General features: G+C 50.8%; 12 protein-coding genes across 12 annotated transcripts; 8 read left to right on the forward strand and 4 right to left on the reverse strand.

The window, feature by feature from the left end:
• Window positions 1-172: 172 nt before the first annotated feature.
• AUEXF2481DRAFT_685397 (uncharacterized protein) lies at window positions 173-1821 on the reverse strand. Its single transcript, XM_013488899.1, has 2 exons — window positions 1624-1821; window positions 173-1556 (listed from the first exon to the last, which is right to left on the reverse strand). Exons 1-2 carry the CDS (start codon window positions 1627-1629, stop codon window positions 480-482), a joined length of 1083 nt encoding a protein of 360 aa, XP_013344353.1. The 5' UTR covers window positions 1630-1821; the 3' UTR covers window positions 173-479.
• A 541-nt stretch (window positions 1822-2362) lies between these two features.
• Window positions 2363-3025, forward strand: AUEXF2481DRAFT_39603 (uncharacterized protein). Its single transcript, XM_013488763.1, has 3 exons — window positions 2363-2426; window positions 2498-2665; window positions 2731-3025. The coding sequence occupies exons 2-3, from the start codon at window positions 2507-2509 to the stop codon at window positions 2899-2901; spliced, it is 330 nt and encodes a 109-aa protein (XP_013344217.1). The 5' UTR covers window positions 2363-2426; window positions 2498-2506; the 3' UTR covers window positions 2902-3025.
• A 373-nt stretch (window positions 3026-3398) lies between these two features.
• On the forward strand, window positions 3399-4287 carry AUEXF2481DRAFT_39605 (uncharacterized protein). Its single transcript, XM_013488764.1, has 4 exons — window positions 3399-3458; window positions 3533-3551; window positions 3677-4031; window positions 4087-4287. The coding sequence occupies exons 1-4, from the start codon at window positions 3441-3443 to the stop codon at window positions 4154-4156; spliced, it is 462 nt and encodes a 153-aa protein (XP_013344218.1). The 5' UTR covers window positions 3399-3440; the 3' UTR covers window positions 4157-4287.
• Window positions 4288-4782: 495 nt separating this feature from the next.
• AUEXF2481DRAFT_685214 (uncharacterized protein) lies at window positions 4783-6537 on the forward strand. Its single transcript, XM_013488900.1, has 2 exons — window positions 4783-5295; window positions 5344-6537. The coding sequence occupies exons 1-2, from the start codon at window positions 5154-5156 to the stop codon at window positions 6303-6305; spliced, it is 1104 nt and encodes a 367-aa protein (XP_013344354.1). The 5' UTR covers window positions 4783-5153; the 3' UTR covers window positions 6306-6537.
• A 231-nt stretch (window positions 6538-6768) lies between these two features.
• On the forward strand, window positions 6769-8166 carry AUEXF2481DRAFT_4710 (uncharacterized protein; the record flags this gene model as incomplete). The annotated part of the gene is made up of 1 exon (XM_013488621.1): window positions 6769-8166. The coding sequence occupies one exon, from the start codon at window positions 6769-6771 to the stop codon at window positions 8164-8166; it is 1398 nt and encodes a 465-aa protein (XP_013344075.1).
• A 1150-nt stretch (window positions 8167-9316) lies between these two features.
• Window positions 9317-11168, reverse strand: AUEXF2481DRAFT_65361 (uncharacterized protein; the record flags this gene model as incomplete). The annotated part of the gene is made up of 2 exons (XM_013488829.1): window positions 9317-10751; window positions 10882-11168. The coding sequence occupies 2 exons, from the start codon at window positions 11166-11168 to the stop codon at window positions 9317-9319; spliced, it is 1722 nt and encodes a 573-aa protein (XP_013344283.1).
• Window positions 11169-13399: 2231 nt separating this feature from the next.
• AUEXF2481DRAFT_686132 (uncharacterized protein) lies at window positions 13400-14459 on the forward strand. The gene has a single exon (XM_013488901.1). It carries the CDS (start codon window positions 13511-13513, stop codon window positions 14186-14188), a length of 678 nt encoding a protein of 225 aa, XP_013344355.1. The 5' UTR covers window positions 13400-13510; the 3' UTR covers window positions 14189-14459.
• Window positions 14460-14758: 299 nt separating this feature from the next.
• On the forward strand, window positions 14759-15166 carry AUEXF2481DRAFT_29175 (uncharacterized protein; the record flags this gene model as incomplete). Its single annotated transcript, XM_013488697.1, has 1 exon — window positions 14759-15166. One exon carries the CDS (start codon window positions 14759-14761, stop codon window positions 15164-15166), a length of 408 nt encoding a protein of 135 aa, XP_013344151.1.
• A 190-nt stretch (window positions 15167-15356) lies between these two features.
• AUEXF2481DRAFT_686134 (uncharacterized protein) lies at window positions 15357-16609 on the forward strand. The gene has a single exon (XM_013488902.1). The coding sequence runs from the start codon at window positions 15731-15733 to the stop codon at window positions 16391-16393; it is 663 nt and encodes a 220-aa protein (XP_013344356.1). The 5' UTR covers window positions 15357-15730; the 3' UTR covers window positions 16394-16609.
• Window positions 16610-17309: 700 nt separating this feature from the next.
• Window positions 17310-17795, forward strand: AUEXF2481DRAFT_29177 (uncharacterized protein; the record flags this gene model as incomplete). Its single annotated transcript, XM_013488698.1, has 1 exon — window positions 17310-17795. The coding sequence occupies one exon, from the start codon at window positions 17310-17312 to the stop codon at window positions 17793-17795; it is 486 nt and encodes a 161-aa protein (XP_013344152.1).
• A 236-nt stretch (window positions 17796-18031) lies between these two features.
• On the reverse strand, window positions 18032-18828 carry AUEXF2481DRAFT_685197 (uncharacterized protein). Its single transcript, XM_013488903.1, has one exon. The coding sequence runs from the start codon at window positions 18768-18770 to the stop codon at window positions 18267-18269; it is 504 nt and encodes a 167-aa protein (XP_013344357.1). The 5' UTR covers window positions 18771-18828; the 3' UTR covers window positions 18032-18266.
• On the reverse strand, window positions 18827-20054 carry AUEXF2481DRAFT_686894 (uncharacterized protein). Its single transcript, XM_013488904.1, has 3 exons — window positions 19484-20054; window positions 19034-19434; window positions 18827-18979 (listed from the first exon to the last, which is right to left on the reverse strand). Exons 1-3 carry the CDS (start codon window positions 19756-19758, stop codon window positions 18903-18905), a joined length of 753 nt encoding a protein of 250 aa, XP_013344358.1. The 5' UTR covers window positions 19759-20054; the 3' UTR covers window positions 18827-18902.
• Between the last annotated feature and the right edge of the window lie 2371 nt (window positions 20055-22425).

Raw genomic sequence — 22425 nt, forward strand, 5'->3', positions numbered from 1 at the left:
TGGTCACTAAGCTGAAGGCGTACTACCGAACAAGCCGAAACAACTTCCAGAACTAATGCTGCCATCGAGCATGGCAACGGTATTTACAGTGTTTACGACTGCTTAAGAGCGAGGCTGAGCGTCATGACAAGATAAACGTCGGCACTGAATCATGAAAAGGGTGTCGCCGACATGGAGTCTTGTTGGTGATGAGACTGATATTATCAAGCTCTGAAGCCATCACAGACAGGCAAAAGAGTGGTATGTAGAAGAATGGGTTACCCGCAGGCACCCTGATGAAACTGATATCATGCAATTCGTAGCAATATCGCTAATAGTCCGGCCCAATGCATTTCCCGTCGCTCCCAGGCTTCCGGCAATCGAATAAATGAATAAAGCAAGACTAACGCCTCCAATGGAATCAGTGTACTCCAAAACAGTTTGTGAAACGGAAGAAACAAAGCAGGAAAGATATGTGAAGGTCGAGGGGTGACAAAGTGTCAGTAGGTGCGTGGCTTTGCCTTTGAGGCAAGGGCTTCCAGTTTGCGCTTCTTCTCAGCTTTCTGGCGCTTGAGCTCGTTTTCTTCGGCCAAGGCTATAGCATCTTCACGCTTCGCAATACGTGCAGATGCCTGTTCTTCTTCGTAAAGATCGTCAACGCCAGCCTCCATGTCGGATCCCGATTCATAATCGTCTTCTGGTTCGTCGTCCTCTTCTTCCTCCTCTTCATCGGAATACGAAGCGTAGCGACGACCAGCACCATAACCAGACCTGCCGGGTGCGTGGGCTTTGGCAATTGGTTTACGGGCGGCAGCACCGCCAGGACCACCCATAGTACCACGATAGACAGGAGCAGCGGGAGCGTTGGCACGCATGGTACCTTTGTATGCAACTTCCACGGATTTCTTCTTGTCTTTACCCGGCGCATTTGTTTTGGGGTCCGCCAAAGGTTCGACACTCTTTCCCCTGCCTTTCAAGCCAGCCTTTGTGTCCCTGTTCGCCAGAGGTTTGCCTTTTGCTGCGGCACGAGCCTCCTCGACAAGACGCAGGCGATCCTTCTTGGTAAGCTTCTCTACTGGCTTGTGCTTGATTTGACCAGCCAGTTTGGCCGCTTCGGCGTTTTGTTTGGCGCGTTCCAATACAGCCAGATAGCCTCCTTTAGTAGAAGCGGATGCTGAGACAGGTGTGGTAGAAGTGGTAGGAGGCCGTGTGGGTGCGGGAGATGCGGTGGCGATCTTTGATGCTGGTTGTGTCTTCGCAGAAGGGCCGCTACCACGGTAAGGGATGGCAGCCTTGGGAGGCGGCAAAGCGGCTCTTTGGGCGGGTGACGATGTGGTGCTGCGTGACGGTGGTGGGGCTAGGGAGGCATTGCTTTCGAACTTTGATGTGTTGGTGTCTGTTCTTGCGACTTTGGGTTTGAGGTCGCTAGCAGCGTCTTCTGCCTTTCGCTTCGGTGGCACTTGCTGCGGAGCTGGGTTACGTGGCGGCGGATTCGTTCTGGCGGTAGAGGAAAGTGCTTGTGGACGGGGTGGAGCGGGCTGACCGCCGTTAATGGACGAGAGGATGGAGTTGAGGAGCTGTCTATCGCGTCAGCCTTGTTGTGCAGAGCGGCGTGCGATCATGCTTGTCGCGCATCAGACTCACACTCATGGCTGCAGAGTCGTTAGAGATGGCGATTTGTCGGTGAGTCAGATCCAGGCATGCTGTGATGGAGGCAGCCGGCGCTGAGATTTGCGAGTTGACGGAAAGGCGACGGACGAGAAGCGACGGAGAGATGGAGCAACGATGTTAGAACTTCAAGATCCTTAAGTACACGCTCACGGCCAAGTGACCAACCGGAAGCGGCTAAGTCCGACGACGACAGGGTCACCTTTGGACTACAATGGATTCGACGTTTGCAATGGCATACTACAACTCCGCATCGTCTCTTGTTCAGGCCGACCTGGCCGGAAGATGAGTGTCGAGACTTGGAGATAACATGGTCAGTGTACGGCAGCTAGTGCTCGTCACAATCCTATACTGAGGATATTTCGCCATGCTTCTGTCTGGGAGAAATGGTCATGAAGCAGGGAGTGGAAGGTCGCACACTCAAGCCGTTCGATCGTGGTCAATGATATGGGATTGGGTTGTTCTCTTCAACCCAACCACTACCTCACTACCTCTCCTATCATTTCGAAGGCGACTTCAGATATGTGATGTTCAACTCGACTGTTCACAACGGGCAAGTCTCTCAAATGTTCAAAGTTCAAAGGTCGACAGGGTTGCTCTCGTGGCCGACTGCGCCAAGCCGCTTAGCGTCAAACCACTCGCACAGCGTCAGCGTCTTTGCAAAACTCTTCTATACTCAAACGCGCTCCTCACTTTTATTCCGCAGTACAAGTGGTTAGTCTCCGTCCAACTCACGGTTAAATCGATTGCCTCTCACTGTTTCATCAAATCCCACCACCGTCAGTCCTTCTCTCGCACACATCGACATCCCACTCCATTTGCGACACGCACTGACAGAACGCGCATTCAGAAATTCAAAATGAAGTACCTTGCAGCCTACCTCCTCCTCAACCTCGCCGGCAACGAGTCCCCCTCTGCCGAGGACATCAAGTCCGTCCTCTCCTCCGTCGGTGTCGACGCTGAGGGTGAGCGTCTCGACAAGCTCATCTCCGAGCTCGAGGGCAAGAACATCCAGGAGGTACGCATACATCCCACCGGACCGCAAATTATTTCTCGACCGCACGATACTAACAAAATCTGCAGCTGATCTCCGAGGGTTCCGCCAAGCTCGCCTCCGTTCCTTCCGGTGGTGCTGGTGCCGCCGCTGGTGGTGCTCCCGCTGCTGGTGCCGCCGCCGAGGCTGCCCCCGCTGAGGAAAAGGCCGAGGAGAAGGAGGAGTCCGACGACGACATGGGCTTCGGTCTTTTCGACTAAGCGTATCGCAACGCTGATCGAAAACAAAACTGGTGCGGATGGGTGGTTTCGTTTGTGGGAGCAGTCGGGCGCATGGGAGAAAGTCTCTACGCTGAAGCCGCAAAAGGCACGGCCATACTCTGACTGCTTTATTTGTAGCCAGGGCCACGAATGGAGAACTCTACAATTCCTCCATGATCAAATTGTCGCGCATTTCCTGCCTACTCGTGAAATTTGAGCGCGTGATGTTATATGACTATGCTGTAAATAAGTCATGCTGCGCTCCACCGTCTCTAGAAACCATGAACAGCCCGCGAAGACCATTCCGACACCTTACATGCAATTCTACAGAAGATCCTTGATTGAGGATCAAGAAGATCGCATTCATCAAGGTGCTTCACTTTTACTGTCACCAGAGGCAGGCACATTCGGAAGGAACGAGATTGGTCACGTGAGACGCACGGCCGCGAAGCGAGATTCATGAGATTTTGTTCGAATTTGCCCACAGCCCATCTGAACCAGCTTGCGTCCCGACAACTTCGACCTCACACACCGACACAATGGCCGACACCGAATACGTACGTTTGCGCCTGAGCAGTTCCCTGCGAATAACTCTGCACATCATGAACAATTGCTGACATGCTTCTTACAGAACGCCGAGGAGGCTGCTGGTATGAGATGACTCTAAACGCACCGCACCCCTTCGCGACACCGCGCAATGGAATAAAACCCTGTGGACAGGCCACGAAAGGGGTGCAGGAAGATGGAACATGGACTGACTGAGTCGTCACAACAGCCCTCAAGGCCAAGAGATCCTTCAAGAAGTTCACCTACCGTGGTATCGACCTTGACCAGCTCCTCGACCTTTCCTCCGAGCAGCTCCGTGATGTCGTCCACGCCCGTGCCCGCAGACGCTTCAACCGTGGTCTCAAGCGCAAGCCCATGGGTCTGATCAAGAAGCTCCGCAAGGCCAAGCAGGAGGCCAAGCCCAACGAGAAGCCCGACCTTGTCAAGACTCACCTCCGTGACATGATCATTGTCCCCGAGATGATCGGCTCCGTTGTCGGTGTCTACTCCGGTAAGGAGTTCAACCAGGTCGAAGTCAAGGCCGAGATGGTCGGTCACTACCTTGGTGAATTCTCCATCTCATAGTAAGTTGCTCTGCATTAATCGTCAGTCTCGAGCATTTTCCTAACAACCATCCAGCAAGCCCGTCAAGCACGGTCGCCCCGGTATTGGTGCTACCCACTCTTCCCGTTTCATTCCCCTCAAGTAAGCGGGACATGTACTCGAAGATGCTACGGTCAACAAAAGTTTGGGAATGGATTCGTTGTTGTCTGGCGCTGGCATACAGTGCTTCAATATATCCGTAGGCTCAATGAATCGCCTCATGAAAATCACGTCTTTTCTTCTCTTTGTCCAATAATGCGTGCACGTAATACAACGAGCCTTCTCCCATCATGTGCTGGTGTGAGATATGCTATTCCGTCTCGTGCTCCATGCCGAAGAAATTGTATTCCTCGCGCCTAGCCCTTATCGCGATACATCGGTTGACGTTCTGCTTTTTCTCTACCCGGGCTTGACGTACGCCTATCGCTCGGCCGGCTGATATGCCATTGGTGCGCATGGTGAACGTGCGGGTCATTCTGGGGCTCTGGGTTCCATCATGCCCGCCTTGACCTTCCTTCCTTACCCCAACTTCTCGTCGCGATGTCCTTATCAACACCTTTGTCACCCGGCCCGGCAGCTTTTGGAGGCGATATCGCTGCACTGTCCATGCCTACACGACACTTGTAATCCGGCACTGGGGTGCCCAGTCGACTCCAAGGCTAGTGGTGCCAAAGCCAAGATCCCAACTCTAGCGGTGTTGCGATAGGCGTGCTTTCTATCTGCTTTGGTAGTTACCGAGGGGTAACAAGAACATCTCTCGGAAACCTTGCCCAATATCTCTTACCCCTCCAAAACTCATCGAGGTCAAAATCGCTCATCGAACTCACCTGGTTACCGCGATCTAAGCCACGATAGGATCTGATAGTGTATGATGGCGTATCAATCACCTCGCCGATAGTGGACCGCCTCGTACCTCGAACAGGTTTTCCGCTTGGTAGCATCGGCGTGCAAGGTAGCATGCTTGATGACTATATAAATTGCGAGTCCTTCGTGAGTCTGCTGGGGTGAAGAGTCATTTTCTACTTACGCTTTCGTTTTCCCCTCCCTCGTTCTATCTCGACATTCGTCGTCTGTCGAAGAATATCACTCTGCCTCTCATCAACATGCTTAGAACACTATCTCTTCTCACTGCTCTTGGCCCTCTATGCCAGGCTGCTGCTCTGCCTACATTTCCACAGCTCGAAGTCCGTCAATCGGTTGCGAGCGTTAATGCCAGTCTAGGCAATGTAACCATCTTTGGCACTGGTATGTATCACACTTCGACAATTTCAACAGCATGCTGACATACTGTAGGTGGTACTATCGCTGGTTCTGCTGGTTCGGGCGTTCAGACTACCGGATACACAGCTGGGGCTGTTGCCATTCAAACTTTGATTGACGCCGTACCAGAGCTGCTCAACATCTCGAATATCAATGGCATCCAAATATCTAACGTCGATTCTGGGAACATCAACGCGACTATTCTGTTGGAACTGAATCGTCAAATCACATCTGAACTCGCCAGAAGCACCTCGAGTGGTGCTGTGGTGACCCACGGCACTGATACTCTTGAGGAAACCGCATTCTTCTTGGATCTCACCATTGCATCCGATAAGCCTGTTGTAGTTGTCGGTGCTATGCGTCCCTCTACTGCTACTTCAGCAGATGGTCCTTTGAACCTGTATCAAGCTGTCACACTGGCCGTCACCCCCGAGGCCAAGGGTCGTGGTACTATGGTCACTCTGAATGACCGTATTGACAGTGCCTTCTACGTGGTCAAGAACAACGCAAACTCTCTAGACACATTCAAGGCTATTGAGCAAGGCCATCTTGGCTTCTTCTTGAACTCTGTCCCTCAATTCTACTACTCGGTCGCGACGCCTGCCGGCAAGCCCTTCTTCGACCTTGCGCCTTTGAACCTGACCTCGCTTCCTCAAGTCGATATTCTTTACGGTCACCAGGACAGTAACCCGGAGCTCATCCGCGCATCTGCTGACTCAGGTGCCGAGGCCATCGTCTTCGCCGGTGCAGGTGCTGGCGGCTGGACATCGAAGGGTAGACAGGTCGCTCAAGCTGTTTACAACGAAACCGGCATCCCTATGGTTTTCTCTACTCGCACGATGAACGGATTTGTCTCCCCCGAAAGCAACGATTGGTCGATTGCTAGCGGTAACTTCGATCCTCAAAAGGCTAGAATCTTGCTCCAATGTGCTTTGGCGGTTGGGTACAATACTACCCAGATTGCCGAAATCTTCGATGCGCTCCAGGTGTCATAGACGGTGTCGGGCGAGTAAAAGTTCCTCTGCCCCTTAGAGGACTTGGTCAGTACCTACTATATCATACGCTACATACGACTAAATGGCATTGGAATATTACCACAGACACGTTCGATATGGCCATAGCTCTTGTAAGCCGACTCCACGTTTCGGCAGTTCCACGTGCGATCATTCCATGTTCAACACACGCTTTCTTGCTCTATTCTGGTCCTGTTCAGGAAACACTGCTGCCTGATACATGCTATATACTTGTGATAGAGCACGTTAATAAGTTCCGTGATGGCAAGTATAAGTATGCGTCTGTTTCCCACACCCTTCCATCTTCCTTCTTTTCGTATCTTGCAGTCCAGACCAAAGTCTCGTTATCATCAACACGCAGCTCTTTTCAGTCGAAACTCAAGACCTTCCATCATCCTATCTCGTATCAGACTCTTGTCTCTACGTTATCTCGCCAGACTCAAACATGGCTTCTTCCTCAACCACCTCCGGCTGCTCCAGCATGTCCTCCAACATCACCTTTGGCCTTGAGTACGAGCTCAAGCTTCGTCTCACCGCCGACCAACTCAAACAAGAAATCAGTGGTAACGTCAAGGTCGTAAGCAACCCTGGTGAGGTCAGACTTTCCAAAGTCGGCCCCCAGTACCTCAAAAACGAGTACCGCAATTTCGCCTTTCTCGATCCCAACAGCAGTGCTCCAAGGACATCTCTCGTGACGAGAGCTGACGGTCAAGCAAGTCTTTACCGCGGCTACTCTACCGAAGCCTTGAGCATCATGCAAAAAAGACTACAGGTAGCCCCTGGTCTCGGATCGACAAGCATCTATCAAGGTGCTGGCAAACAAGCCGACTTTTCAGCTGCTCGTCTTCATCTCACCCATGACGCCAGCTTGAACGGTCTCAGCAAATCAGCCAAAATCGCCACCGGGCTATGTACGTCAGAGCAAGCAGAAACCACCGACTTTGTCGGCACGGAAATTGTTACAGCTCCCCATAGCTCGCCTCGCGAAGCCTGCGATGAAGTCAATAGAATTTCCGCAGCCCTTCGTAGCGATGGCCTCAACTACATCATCGACGATGAATGTGCCATGCACATCCACGTCGGTAAACAGGACGGCACACCGTTCAGCGTCAGGACTCTTCAGAATCTTGCATACCTCACCCTCATTTATGAGCATGAGCTTGCCCGCATGACAGTCCCACGCAAACGGGGTACCGATTTCGAGACATTATCAAACCGTGTCGATTTCGCTACCGAGTGCCCGTCTCCAACAGAACACCACGCATACCTATGCAATCAAGCAGGAAACATTTCCGAAGGGTCTCTTGAAGTGATCTGGAACTACCAGTCGCTCTCAGAGATCCGGAAGGCCCTGTTTGATGGCGTGGACTCGGCAGCGGTTCCTATCGAAGCGTTTGTCAAGCTTCTGGGCACCAAAGGCAGAATGGTAAATTTCTCATACTGTTCCCGGGACGTTACCAAAAACGAGCCGGCAGCCACTGTCGAGTTCCGCCAACACCAAGGCACTCTCGAAGGCGACGACGTTCTTCACTGGGCTCGTCATTGTACGGCCCTCGTCGCGCTGGCTGAGAGATATGCCATCAAAAACACAAGGTGTTATATCACCAATTGGGACGACACAATCGACATCGAGCAGCTGTGGAGGGAGATGGTTTTGCCCGAATCAACCAAGCAATTCTATCGTAATCGCATCCAGGAATATGATGTGCGTTGGCCCGACGTGCACCAGACGCCTCTTTGTGAACCCGACATGGTATTCGATGACGATTTTTCTTTTTCTGACGAGGAGTTTGAGGACTCGGAGCCAAGTATGACTGAGACCGAAGTACAGGAGAAGTGTTAACTTCAATTGTACCGCATGATCGTTGTTTCGTGGGCATAGCGCTTGTAACTCTTTTTACCCACGAAGGTTTTTAACGAGGCAAGAGCGTGTTTCATTGTATCATGTTGTTTGGATTCATTAATGTTCAATTCGTGTATCATATAGCCATGGGAAGAAGAGCCTGTTCGTTTCCCAATCGTCACGTTCGTGCCTTCTTTCTTTCTCAAGTGCCTGAATCTCGTCTGTAGGTACCTTCCCTATGTGCTTGGGTTCGGTCTGGAGGTGCTTAGTTCCCTGCTACAGGTGCCTGAATTCCTTTTGCGGGTGCATAAGTACCGTGTGTACTTGAGTTTTTTCTGCAGGTGTCTGGTTTCCTGATTTCATTTTTTTTCTAGATGCCCAAGTTCCTGACTTCCTTCTGAAAGTGTTTGGGTTCCGTCTCCAGGTATCTGAGTTCCTTCTGTAGGTACCAGGGTTCTGTATACAGGTGCCTGTGACCCGTATACAGGTGCGTGAATTCAATCTGCAGGTACGCGAGGCCCGTGTGCAGGTGCCTGACTTGAGTAAGGGTCAAGTCAGGAATAGTTGCATCAATGCACGAGATCATACAGGAAGAGAGCGACATTCGCTGAGACGTGTTCTGTCGGCGCTCCAGGGAGGCTCGTCCGTTCTAAGAGTTGTGTATGATTTATGACAGCTTGTTCTCGCTCTTTGCCTTCACAAAGGAGAGCGCGTCCATTCGATCGTGTGACGACCTGATCATCGCCTGTTCATATAGTCATGAAAAAGAGCCTTTTTGTTGTCCCGTGCCTCGTGAAACGTGGGTGTCTCATCGTTGCTGATTAGTTATCCATATCTGCTGCGATAGAACCCAGAAGCGAGTCTGCTGAACTCGTCACTAAATTCCGTCACCTCGGTCTCCTTCCGAGAAACGTGTCGTGATAACGAGCTGTAGGGAGGCACATGTATTTCCTGAGTCGATGAATCTGCTCGGAGAGCTGATGAGACGATGGATCCCGTGGCCGTCGCTGCGCGCCTAGAAAGTATCGTGCCTCGAGACAGCCTGTACCGCACCAGAACACAACATTTGGGGATATTTCTCATAAAAAATCGCGGTTATATTTCTGCAAGATGTTGTGGCATAGAACCTAGGTGCCGATACTACTTGCTCTCATTTGTCACCGCCCCCTGAGTTTGATGCAGCACCTGAGATCTTGTCGGACACTTTATCATAAACTCCAGTGGCCCAGTCTTTAGCACCATCCAGCTTTCCCTTGACCCAGTCCCACCACAAGTTTGTGTCTTTGCCATTGTTATCTTCATCTTCTTGGCTTACGTCGTCGTGGATCACTGGTCGCGTTGGAGCAGCAGCATCCGTGGTAGCGATCGTTGGTCGAGAAGCCTGGGTTGAGGACAGAGCCCCTATCGTAGTTTCTGTCGACATCGCGATCGAGTTGGACGAGTCCTCTGGCATATCTTCCGGAAGATTTTTAGGTGGCATAGAGCCGTGCAGTCCAATAGGCTTGAGCGGTAGACGTAGTGTGCCGTTATTAGGATTAGGTACAACCCCGATAGAGTCGCAGACGAGATTGTAGACCTCGATGTTCTGGAAGGGTTCTAGCTTACTACCCGGTGTATGAGGGAAAGCAGGACCTCTGGCCACAAATATGGCTCGCATCAGAGGATGTTCATGATCGTATCCATGTACACCTATAGGATGATACACTTGACCAGTCTTCTTCGCTTCCTCAACATTGAACTCCTCTTTGACTACGATGGCCCATCCGGTCCAAGGTATGACCCAAAGAGGTGCAATACGGTCGTTATGCGAGAAATGATAGCGTTCAGGCATATCGCGATCTTTCAGGTAGACATCGAATCCCTCCATGTTTGTCGCTTCTTGCTTCAGGTGATTGTATAGAGGCTCAATGTCCGACTCGTTCTTAGGGCGAAGTCCGTATAGCGGCCAACCATCTGTACGCTCTATAAGGGACATATCGATAATATCGTCGAGTTGAACCAGGCGAGATGTGGACGTTGTAGCCATACCGTGGTCAGAAACTATGACAATGTTCACAATATCTGTCAAGTTTCGCTGTTCGAGTCCCGAGAACAGCTGACCCAACATGGCGTCGACACTAGATATAGTGGATCTGATTTCGGTACTGTTCGGGCCATACAAATGACCATCACGATCAACATCCGGCACATAAGCAGCAATCAATTGTGGTCGAGGCCTATCAAGACTTGCGTCTTTATCAAGAGGTCCAGGAAGGTCCAGCAGGCCGAGGATACGGTCAACCTTATTTTTGAGCAACTCGTGGCCTTCGTATTTGTCAACAAATGTGGGCTCAGTACCGATGTGAGCTTCGGACCCAGGCCACATATGAATAGCGGTGCGGACATCCTGATTCTCGGCGGTGACCCATATAGGCTCAGCAGTCCACCACTTAGGCTGCATGCTCCTGGCAGGATCAGTATAGAAGAAATCTTCCTTGAATTCAGGATCCCAGAAGCTATTTCCCACAATACCATGCGATTCGGGATATAGACCCGTGACTAGCGAGTTGTGATTAACGAAAGTCACGCTGGGGAACGAAGGGGTCCTAGCCAAATCGTGGTTAGCACGATACTTTTGTACAATGACTGGATGACCGAAGTTTTTTTCAAACAAAAAAACAAGACCCCCTCGTTTGGCAGCGGGTTGCTTGTTTGGCTATATTCCCACACACTTACATGTATTCTGGAGAGGTGCCAGCTTGGACGAAGGCACTCAGTGATGGTGTTATATTGCGGTAGAGGAAATCGGCGCGAAACCCGTCAAGCGAGATGAAGATAGTCGTTGGAGCAAAGATTGAGCTACCATTGCTGAGGGCGTTCACCAGAGGGCGAACCTGAGGCCTATAGTTACGAGATGCCTTGTAAGCACCAAGTAGGAGACCAATGAAAGCAATGACAATAACGACATGAGCAGCCGTGAGTTTCCTGATCCGTGATTTGCGGCGTTCGACTGGCTCTGGCATCTCTTTCAACCTCAGTCTGTCAGCATCCGACGAGTTTGCCGAGTCGGAACTGTCCTTGTGGCCTTCTTCCATGTCGTACATGAGTACACTCTCTTCCTCCTCTTTGGGGTACTTCTTGCCTTTGCGATTGGCCTCACGCAAGTACTTTCTGCGTTCTCTCTTGCTAATTTTGACACCGCTCGACGGCCCGTCATTTCGTGTGAATAGACCTCTGCGTCGCTTGTCCTTCTCTTGACCAGTCAACAGCTCTTCGGCTTCTTCCTCTCTTTCTAGTATTTTTAAGTCCAGCTGTCTGATATCGGTCGAAGTGCGGGCCCTGTGTCCAGCATCATCGCGTTCGAAGTCACTTCCTGAGTCATCGGTGCTATCAACCGGTGGTGGGCGATGGAAGCCAGCTCTGCCATAGTCGGACATGACTGCTGAGTGGGAGGGGGCGCGTTCCAATTGTTTCGCAACAAGCCTTGTCGCTCAAAAGCGTGTCGCGACGCTCACGGGTCGGTCATAGGTGCCTTGCAGACAATATATATAGTCTCTAACTATTTCGTGCCGGTGGCATACGAGAATGTCGACAGGTATTGAGAGGGTTGGGCTACATGGTCGTTTGGAGGAGGAGTGCGCTGGGGGACTCGGCGGGTTTCATCTCCCCCGTGTGCCAAAATACGTACGTCACGCCGTAGCACTCTGGAGGCACAATACCTACGTTTCAAACTTGCAGCTTCTACAGCTCCTTCTTGCTCCCCTTCAATAATGCAACTCCTCTGTGGACCTGGTGTGCTTGCGCCATTAATCCCTCCATATGGTGCAGAGTGGGAACCGAGTCAAGACACCGTCGATCTCGTTGATGGCGGATCGGGACTGAACAACCGATGCGAGGACAAGGAACACGACACTTTAGTCGAAGTAACTGGCTGCACGGCACAACATCCATATAGGTACAAGAGACGTGTCGCACTCATGATTGTGTAGATTTGTCGCTTTCAAGGCAGACCGCCGAGTACGACACACAAGTAGTTGGCTCTGTTTCGCAGCGTGAGACGTTCTGTTTCTTGTAAAAAGATCTGCCGTCAATCTTCATTTGGGCACCACTTCGGTGTTCGGTGGAGAAGACTTGCTCGTGTCCGCAGAAGCCCCAAACTTCCACCAACAAGTCGCGATCGTGACGACACAACGACTTCCTTGCAAGGCAGGCGCATGACCAAAGCTGCATGCAGCAAGGACAGTGGACAAGGTTTGTTCTCCTAGCCAGTCTCACAGCGGTATCAATTCCTCCAGAGTGTGCATTGTTCTTTTGACGATGTTGAGGTGACGCCGAGCCTACGAATCACTGGTGGGGACTTCTTGCACGGTTCCTGAGCAAGAGAGGCGATCACTCCGCACCCACACTTTCCAGGGTTTCCTTTGTCGACATACGCACAGTGACCTCGATGTCGATGCTTTTGAGCCACGGTAAAGTCCACGAGTGGGCCATCCAGCGCAACTGCGTGCCGAACAAACGATGATTTCACATGTATTCACACGCCATCGCACTGGATTACACGCAGGCGACAGCGTTTCCTTTCGCGCGGCTGTTCCTGGCGCTTGCATGAGGCAAAGCAAAGCCAGGTGCACAACAGCCTTCTAGCCAAGGCGAAACCGACGGGTACCTGATTCTAGAGACAGGTGCTTGGGACAGGCGCACCGTGGCGGCAACCTTTTTCATTTTCATCACGTTCTTGAGACTTTCGGTGGCCCTTAACCGCACGTCTTCAACGCATCGTCAACCTTGTCTCCACATCCGAACATCAACCCTCGTGCTTCATGGTCAACTCCTGGGCCCGGGCGGGCCGTGACCCACAACCAACACGCGGATTGCAGTTGCGGGATTGCCGCCGAGAGAAGTCCAAGTCAACCGCATCGTGCACAGCGCACAGCGCCTGCAGGTGCCAGCAGGAAAATCTTCTTCTCTTTGCATCTCTGGCCGTTCTCATTCGTCGCTTCTCGCCCAGTCGTTGAAACTCCCACATCATGGATGGTGGGCTCGTACGCCTATTCGACAAGAGGAGCGAGGACACGAAAAATCTTGGGTAAACTGACTTTAGCACGGGCAGCAACTCCACTAGACACACGCATATATAAATCATCGTAGGTCTCTGGTAATGGTTTCCCTGATACAGCCAACCAGTCCTTACTTTCCTCTCTCTCAATCACTCTCTTTCGTCAGGTTCCTGTGGAATCGGCAGACACTCCTTCTCGGACTCACACTACTATCATCTCAGAATCCTTGTATACTCTTTTAGCCAGTCGATCTCGGCATTTCACTTCCTTGTCTTCATCTTTCACCACGGCAAGAAACATCAAACAAAATGCAACTCTCTGTCTCCGCCATTCTCACTGTTCTCGCTGCCACTGCGGCTGCTCTCCCCACCGAGAAGGTTCTGCAGAAGAGAGATACTATCTCGGCCACCCCTCATGTTGAGTACTCTAGCTCCGTTGGAGTCCTTGGATGCAAGATCGACACCAACCGTGTGGCCTACTGGCCCATGAGCGTCGGCTGTGACAACATGTGTGTCAAGGTCAGCCACCAAGGCCGCTCCCTTCACCTTCTGCGCGTCGACCAGTCCGGAGGTGCCTATGACATGAGTTATGATGCCTGGAACACCCTCGTCACCGGCAAGAACGCTACTGTTGACCCCACCATGGGCGGCGGTGTCGAGATGGAGTACGAGAGCGTTGGCATGGACGAGTGCGCTCACCTTCTCAAGAACTCTGACGGCAAGCTCGCGTTCTCGGCCGCCAATAGCATGAACTTCATTGCTTCCTGCATCAGCGAGCCCAAAAGCTGGGTTGCTAAGAACTACGGTCTCTGGAACATCTACAACTCCATCTGCACTAACGGTGTTGATGAGCAGTGCTCTCTTGACTTGAGCGTTAGCAACCAACCTTCTTGCGGCAGCAGCATTCTTGGTATCAACACCCCTCTGAGCGGACAGAACGTCACAAACATTGCCTACGGTAGTGGCAAACTCGTTGCCGCTGTATAGGTGATCCGCAGTCTTGTGAAGCCCGAAGATTCATGACTCCTGGTTCTTGACAACCATTTTCGCTTCAAGTCATTCATTTACACCCATTTCTTCCCATTCGACTGTCTTGAAGACAGCAGCAACTTTCTTTCCTTTTCTTATCATTTACGTCCACCAGAAGCGCCTGCATGCAGGCTGCGCAGCATGGGTTGGACTTTCTAGACACGATTTTGAGACGCTTTTACGAGTTAACAAAAGAAACGGAGAGTTATGTACGAAGAAGAATCAGAAGAATCTTTTAGCAATTTTCCAGTCCACTTCACCTAAGTTTATATGCTTTAGAAGCAAATATTTATGCGTGCATGTTGACCTGTGCATAAATTTGCTTTGAGAGACACATTCACAAGCACAATTTGATGCTGTCGATTAGTCGTCCCCTCGACTTTGAGCGAGATAGGAAGGTTACCGATGCCAACGAAGGCCAAAACTGTTGACTTCGAAGCCATCGCTTCCAGTTTTGCGACAACGCCGTGTTATGGCGCCGCACAGTTTTCTTCGCCCATATGCGGAGCGCTCCTTCTACTATATATAATGCATCTCTACGGTCGCATATGGCACATTTTGAAATCCGGGAGAAGCAGCCAAGGAGGTCATGCTTTTATCGCCAATGCTGGCATTTCTGGAGGATCTATACTAGATATCGCCTTCCCGAAAGACTTACCAGAAGATGCCGACCTAGTTCAGCCTGGCACACGTGAAGTCGACGTCAATTTGACTGGCACATACTACACAACAGTGCTTGCTCTCCACTATTTTAAGAAGACGCATGATACCTCGGACGGTTTCAAGAAACACCTCGTCCTCATGAGTTCTTGGCGGGATATTGCGAAGACACTCTCGCATCAACGTACATGGCTGGCAAGTTCGGTGTGCGTGGATTGTGAAAGTCTATCAGATACCAAGAAGATGCTCTCGGATTCCCATTCCGCACACAACTGATCGCACCATGCTTTGTACGTACAAAGATGACCGAGTCATTCGTCGATCGTACCGCAGAGGCCGGAGACTACAATGTTGGTAAGATCATAGCAGAGTGTGGCGCTATATTTGGCTTGCTTAGAAGGTTGTCTCAGACTTAGCGGCCATATTGGTACGTACCGAACTGTTACGTCTCACACTACTTTTGACGTCCAACGGACCTAGCAATCACTAAGGGAGCTCCAACATTCTCTATCACTGAGTCAGATGACAAGTCGACGACGGAGGACCCTCATTCACATCATGACTGTTTCGTTACCATATTCGTGGCATGAAATCTATTCACGAGTTGATGATGGTCAACGGTGACGGATATAGATTTGGTTTACGCAACTCAGACACGACGACGATACTGTTCTCGTGGTTGTAGAGAGATCTTTACTTCGAAGCCTGGGCTTATGTCTGTATAAATGTCTTGAGTCGCAGCATCATTTGTTAAAGGCATTAATCCAGCACCTCATCTCAAAGCATACTACCACTATCCAAACATACTATTTGATCTTTGTCAAACACTTGAGAGGAAAGATGCATTTCTCCATCGCAACCACAGTTCTTACTTTTGCTGCATCCATCACCGCTGTTGCAGCCGGGCCCAATGGCAAATATCGTCGCCAGGCAGCCGATCCTTGCATGCTTGACTCGGTCACCGATAATCCCTCAGCAGATGACGCTAAAGCCGCAATCGACCAGTGGAACATCGATGTCAACACTGTCAATGCTTTCCTCAACGAGGCCAGTGGCCTAGCCCACGGCATGGAGATTCAGAATGCCACCATGCAGACTCTGCTCTTCGCTCAGGACGAGCCGTGTCAGCTCAAGACCCTCATCAGCAACAGCGACTTCGCTGGTGGTGATACTGATGCCTTCAACTGTGCCGCCATGGACCTGATGATGGTGTTCGATACCCACGTTCTCCAGAACCTCAGGAGCATTATCATGATGCCCTCGGATGCCGATGTCATTGCTCATGCTATCAGCGACATCAACACCTTTAGATGCTGCAATGTTCTGCCCGATGCAAACATCCTTTGGCTCGATTCTGCCACCGACAATGGCATCTCTGACCAAGTCAACTTCACCCCAGGACTTGAGGATGCCTGTGCCAATATCGACTGTTCGACTGTTGCCACTGCTGCCAATTGTACGTCGCTCAACAACGGCAGCAACCCATTGAAGTTGCGTATCTGAAGACGGAGATCGAAACATGAGAGTTGGTAGCGACATCATGCTGCCTGTTACTACTTACATTGCTTTGTACAGCAGACTTGGACTGCCAATAAACACTCGCTCGTTTTATTCGGTTAGACTTTTTGTTCGAGATTATTGACGAAGCATTACCTATTTTCGGTATGTTGACATTAGCTTGTATCAAACCTTCCCTTGCGTATGAAAATCTGCATTCTGATCGCTTGTCCAAGTTCGCAATATTGGATTGTGAAAGCGAGTCGATAGACTAAGAGTAGATGTGAACTGGAAGTCGGTGGAACGTCCCTGTGTGCAGAATACTGTCACACACTCTCTCTCTTCACCAAAGCAGGGCAACGACGAGCTGTGGAAAGGCACAGTCATATCTCGTGTCGACAAATCTAGCGAGGGAGTCGTTGACACGAGGTATCTAGATGACATCGCTTCAGATCAAGAGAGTATCGTGCTTTGAGGCAGCTGAGTGTGATAGTATTTGGCACACGGGGAGGAAGGATGCAGTGTTCCGGCAAATGAGAGCCGCACGCAACCGACTCTCGTATTCGACCTCACACCTCCGCACCTTCTATACACTTGTCTGCCGTCTCCTTCTTGCGCGACAGGCCATTCACGCATAGCAAGCGTCAACACCTCGGAGATTGACGATCACCCGTCGCTCAGGAGAGGAAGAGCGAAGATTCAAGGGCCGGCAGCGTTTGTCGGCTTCGTCGCGTCCGACGTCGCGGACATGGTCGTCACAGGTGCCAATCCTTGTTTCGCCGTGGGTCCTTCCCAGGCTGAGTAAATAAGAATCGATCACCATCTCAAGGCAGGTTCCTTTGTAGCCCCAGCACTTTCCCCCACCCCTGGCCCAATCCACCTTCCTTTGTCTAATCCTCCTTCCGTCCAAATTACCGCAAACATGGCCAGCGGTCAATTCGTCGACCCGATTCAACTGCTCCGAATCACGCCTCTCATTGCAGCGACTTTGACCCTCGATCATGCATTCGACAGCAACCTCTTCCTATCGGCTCTCAACCAGCCCGAGACGCGCACCAAGAGCAACGCCGCTCTCTCCACCTACTTCCCCGTCGTATCTCACGCTGGCTTCTACCGTCGCCTGACCTCCGTCTCTTTGACCTTTGTCGCTTCCATTGCCAACCTTTATTCTCGCGGCAGCCCGGCGCGAGCCTGGTACCGTACAGGAGCTATACTTGCAGTCGCCCACTTCATCTTCATGCCCTTCATGATCACATCCAAGGATGCTATTCGCACAAATCATCCTGCAAGAGACGCAAACATTGCCTTGGACGAGTGGCTTTGGTTCAACAGACTGAGAGGCTTGACTGTTGACTTGGGCACTTTCCTGGTCTTGGGCGTTGCCGTTGTCAAGAGTCTGGGCAAGTGAACATGACCTTGCGCTCAGTTTCGTTGACACGACTCCTGGAAGACAAGCACGGCCTCGAAGACTGGTCGGGGCCAGGACGATGCAAAAACTGTTGCAGAACATCCTGATGTAAATCGCGCCATGACACCAGCAGCCCAATGCGGTCCTGTCCGGCACCTACAAACCAGCTACCACAAGGCAGGCGGGTCCGTGAGGTACGAGAGCTGTGAAGCTCATCAAGGCATGAGTGCCGACCGACGGAAGGTAGCTCTATCCTCTACCTGTCTTGGTACGAGCGTCCTTGCACTACACATGGAAACATTTTGGACGCGTGTCAGGATAATGCCGGTCTAAGTTAAAAAGATGCTATATAATGTAGTGGGTATCACAGTGCAACGATACGTCTATCGTCAAGAAATCGAAAGCAGTTCTGTCCGCCTGTAACAACAAAGGAAAACAATTATCTAGGCCGTGTCAACCGTATTCTGTACACTAACACGGACATGTCCACAGAAATGCCTCTGCCCATTTTAAAGCGGCGTCGAGCCTAGTAGCGACCCCAGACCTTTGTATTGACACCCATAGTGTTTGTCGGCTTACGCAATGGCGCCTCATCACTGTCTGAAGTATGTCTTCGAGAATCAAAGTTCTCGCCTTGGCCATCCGTCTTTTCAGATCGCTCTGAAGGTGCGCTTTCGACTTCGACTGTAATCTCGTTGTGTCTGTGAACCACGAAACCATCCTCGATATGATGGTCATCATGCATCGTTTCCTCTTCTTCGATGATGCCGAAGTGATTTTGCATGGCCTCTGGGGATGAAGGTCTGACGTTGCCGAGCTCGACATCCTCAGGTGATGCAGGTGCTTTCTGTACGGAACCTCTCTTGCTCTGGCTGGTCGTGGTATTGAACGTGTAGCCTTTGGCATTGATCGTGCCGTTGGAGCTTTCTGGGTTGTTGAAGCGTACTGGTCCCATGTCTTGGGTTCGAGCGACATGAGCGATAAGCTCAGCCATAGACATCTCGATCTTGAGTTTCACGATGCTAATACACAGGTCAGTACTGGCTTCTTGAAAGCATTCTTGGCTAGGCTCGACGTACTATGCTAGAGGATGGAACTATCTAACTATTAGCTGGAGGCAACAAGAATTATTGCAAGTTTACTCACCATCAGATATACCAGAGGGTTCTTCAATGAAAGCATACCTAGATGCGGGTCAGCGACGTTGATCTGGACTGGTCTGACGATCAAATACTAACCAATGATCAAGCAGTCCATGGCCAAAGAGAGCATAATCATCCAAAGGTTGAAGCGAACAAGCGGCTGGTACTTTGTGAGACCAGGCTTGATTAATTGCTGGCGAACCACTCGTATAAAATAGCCATTTAAAAGAGCATCAACAATCAAGATGATGACCTTTTCGATTCGGTCCCATACAACGTTAAGCTTCTCGTACGTGTCGTTGACCTCCAATTTGGCAGGAATCCAGATGCAGAACACACTGATATTGACAAGTAGAATTCCAACAAAAGTACCAATTTTGAGTTGGGAGGCTCGTCTCCGATTGACCATCAAGATCGAGACTCGGTTGATGATAATCTGGAAGAGACAATGCACTTGAATGACCCAGAGTGATAGAATGGAGAACAAACTATAGACGCTGTTTTGGGTCAGTCGTGGTACTTTTGACCGATAATGGAGTGACTTACTTGAGAGTGAGAGGTCCTTGCAGAACCAGCCAACAAACGATACTCAGTGCGAGACTGGACACCAATTCGGCCCAGACCATCCAGATGTATGGATGATTCAGATGACCATTCCTCCTTTTCCACATATGTCTCGTCTGCTTCATGGCAGTCCATGTCGTCAAGAATCCAAATCCGAGTGTGAATCCCCAAGTGATGGATATAATCGAGAGATCGGTCTCGCTAGATATCTCATTTCTCTTCTCGATAATAGACCTGATGGCAAGGAGAGATGCCATGGCAGGCGATGTTCGCGTTGTGAATATGGGGTGCGTAGGGAACGTATGTGGTCAGCCAGCAATGGCAGAGCGATCCGAGAAAACGGGTCCCTCTAGATTTATCAAGTAGTCCAACATGTCTTGTCAGGTTCTTCGTCTGGGGCAATAGCTAATGAGAGGCAAGATGATCGCTGTGAAGAACGTGCTCGACGAGTTCGAGCATTGACTCGTGAACCCTACCTTACGACTCGCTTGTTGGTTGGACCCTACGTACGTGCAAGTGATTTGCATTAACGCCGAAGGTCGAGAACGATTTAAGGTATTGCAGCCTCGTGTGCTCGGGTATTAGAACCTTTGGAGAATACTATACTCCCACTTCCCAGAGTAGCACACCTGTAGAGACCGTGATACACAGTAATTCCTCGAGTACATCTCTAACTCTAGATGATTGCATGGGACTAGAGATGCCAACATGCGGAGCTTCAAGTAGCGACCTCCTTGGAACCTTGGAGGCGGAGTTTCAGAAGTCCTGCTGTGCAACAATAGAGGAAAGTCTTGCGTGAGCTTCAGCACCAGCGATCGAGTCTGAGTCCGGCTTTTATGACTCGCGTGTACTACTCGGCATATTCGTTGACGCTGGTTGAAACGCTGTGCGGGTGGTTCAACGGCTGGTAAGGTTGTGAAGGATGCAAGAAGGAAAGAAGATCTTCCCCAGTGCGATCGTCCGGCCAGCTCTTACGGCCCCAAGCAGATCTTGCGTTGTGGCTGGTACGCACGTGCGTCACAGATCTGTGCTTTCCGCAGCCTCAGCTTGCTCGTTGCTCTCTTCCAGATTCCATGCACCACTTAGAGTTACTTCTACAAAGACTATTCTCCGCTTGTTCTCGTCTTTAGAAACGCCCATCGATGTTATGGCCGGATTGAAAGGGTTCTTCTGACAGGTGCTGAAAACTCTTCGAAGTCAAAGATGACTCGCTGTGCCATTTTGCCCTTCTCGTTGTACTGAATCAGAGCTCACGCCAAGTGATCCCCAGTACCGCCGCCACGGTCGTGGGCGGCGGATGAGGTGCGGAAACAGATCTCAACCGTCCAAGCGGCCATCCAGGATTTGATTGCACGCGTGCACCCCACAGCATGGTCAAGGATGAAGCATTTACCTCTAATGGAAGCTGTTCTCAGATTGGCGATCACCAAAACAGCTCTCGTGGTCTTGAGGATCGCCAAATATGGACGATGCTCGTGGCTCGTTGGCAGCTGAAACACTGCACTTTCTTGACTTGACCATCACTAGACCTAGCGGACACATAGAAAACACCTGCCCTCGCCTACTACGTCCTCTGAGTGCTCCCGATTCCTCTATCACAGCTCGGACCGACTTGGCGGGCTTGGGAGGCTAGTGATTACGAACACTGTTTAATATCGTGGCGCACGTCGACTTGGAAAGATAGCAGCTCAACTTCCATGAACGACCAGTTACATATGTAAAATGCTTCGGTGTTCGAAGGTATCTGCAGGCTACTGATGATTTGAGGAAGGGTCCATACATACTTGGTCACCTAATTTGACTCCCGAAGCCACTCGGAGCAAAAACCGCGGCGTTGAGAGCGGGCTGCAATCTTCTGTGCATGACAAGCACCAATTTCCTCATCCGCTCGATATCATTACTCTCACCTTATCTGAGCGATGACAAGCTGCATAGAGTCACACCCAGAACAGAGACCAAGAGAGCCTCACCACGCAGTCGACATGACGAAATTCTTGCCTGAGCTTTTCCTGCAATCTAGCCTCAACACGGCCTTACCTGTGACAGAAGTAGGTACACAGGATGAGAATGACGCTCAACAGCATCTTCGTAGAGCACATGGTCGCGACTCAGGAATGATTGTGCCATACTCGCTTCCGACCCCCTAAACAAGTCAACAGACGACATAATATTTGACGTACATCTTACTCATCCGTCCGAATCTCTCGAGCTCACCGACTCAGATCGACGAATTTTTGCAAGTCATACCAGCATACTAGCTCGTGTCTACAAGCACAATCCATGGCGCAACCGGGTTGTCCAATCTTGGAGTGATCCTCCGGGACAAGATCTTAGCCTGGTCTTCGGTCTGGATCCGAACAAGGTCCACGATCACGACCACTTTTGGAAGGCAATCGAGCACTCGACCCTGACTGATCTGTCGGGTTCTAGGAATGTACGGCGCGAATCGATTTCCGGGCCGACTGGGAACGTGCGGCTACCTTCATTGAATGACACAACCAAGACAACTCCTGACCATTTTCTGGTATGTCAGACTCCGCGATAGGGGCAACAGAAGTGATCTTGAGCCAACACAAATCATCGAAGAGAAATACGGTCGGTTAGAAAGCACAAAGCAGTACCAACTCGGCCGATCGCAACAATGGCTCATCGTTCAACGGGCGACAGACCTGTGTATGTCGTCTGTATTGCCGAAACGTACAAAGGCGATAGATGTGTGCATAGGTAAAGGGGACCGCCAGATGGTGGGCATGTCTCGACCTGCTTATTCGCTCGACACCTTTGCTTGCTTGCCTGCTTCCTGTGTATGCCATCCCGGATGATCCCACTTTGCGACATTGTTGGATTCTAGAAGAGACTCAATGGAGTGCTAGTCGAAGAAGCCTTTGTGCCTATTAGTTAGAAGCCTCTACAAGGGTAGCAAT

This window comes from Aureobasidium subglaciale (assembly GCF_000721755.1).
Source record: "Aureobasidium subglaciale EXF-2481 unplaced genomic scaffold scaffold_9, whole genome shotgun sequence".
Taxonomy (NCBI): Eukaryota; Fungi; Ascomycota; class Dothideomycetes; order Dothideales; family Saccotheciaceae; genus Aureobasidium; species Aureobasidium subglaciale.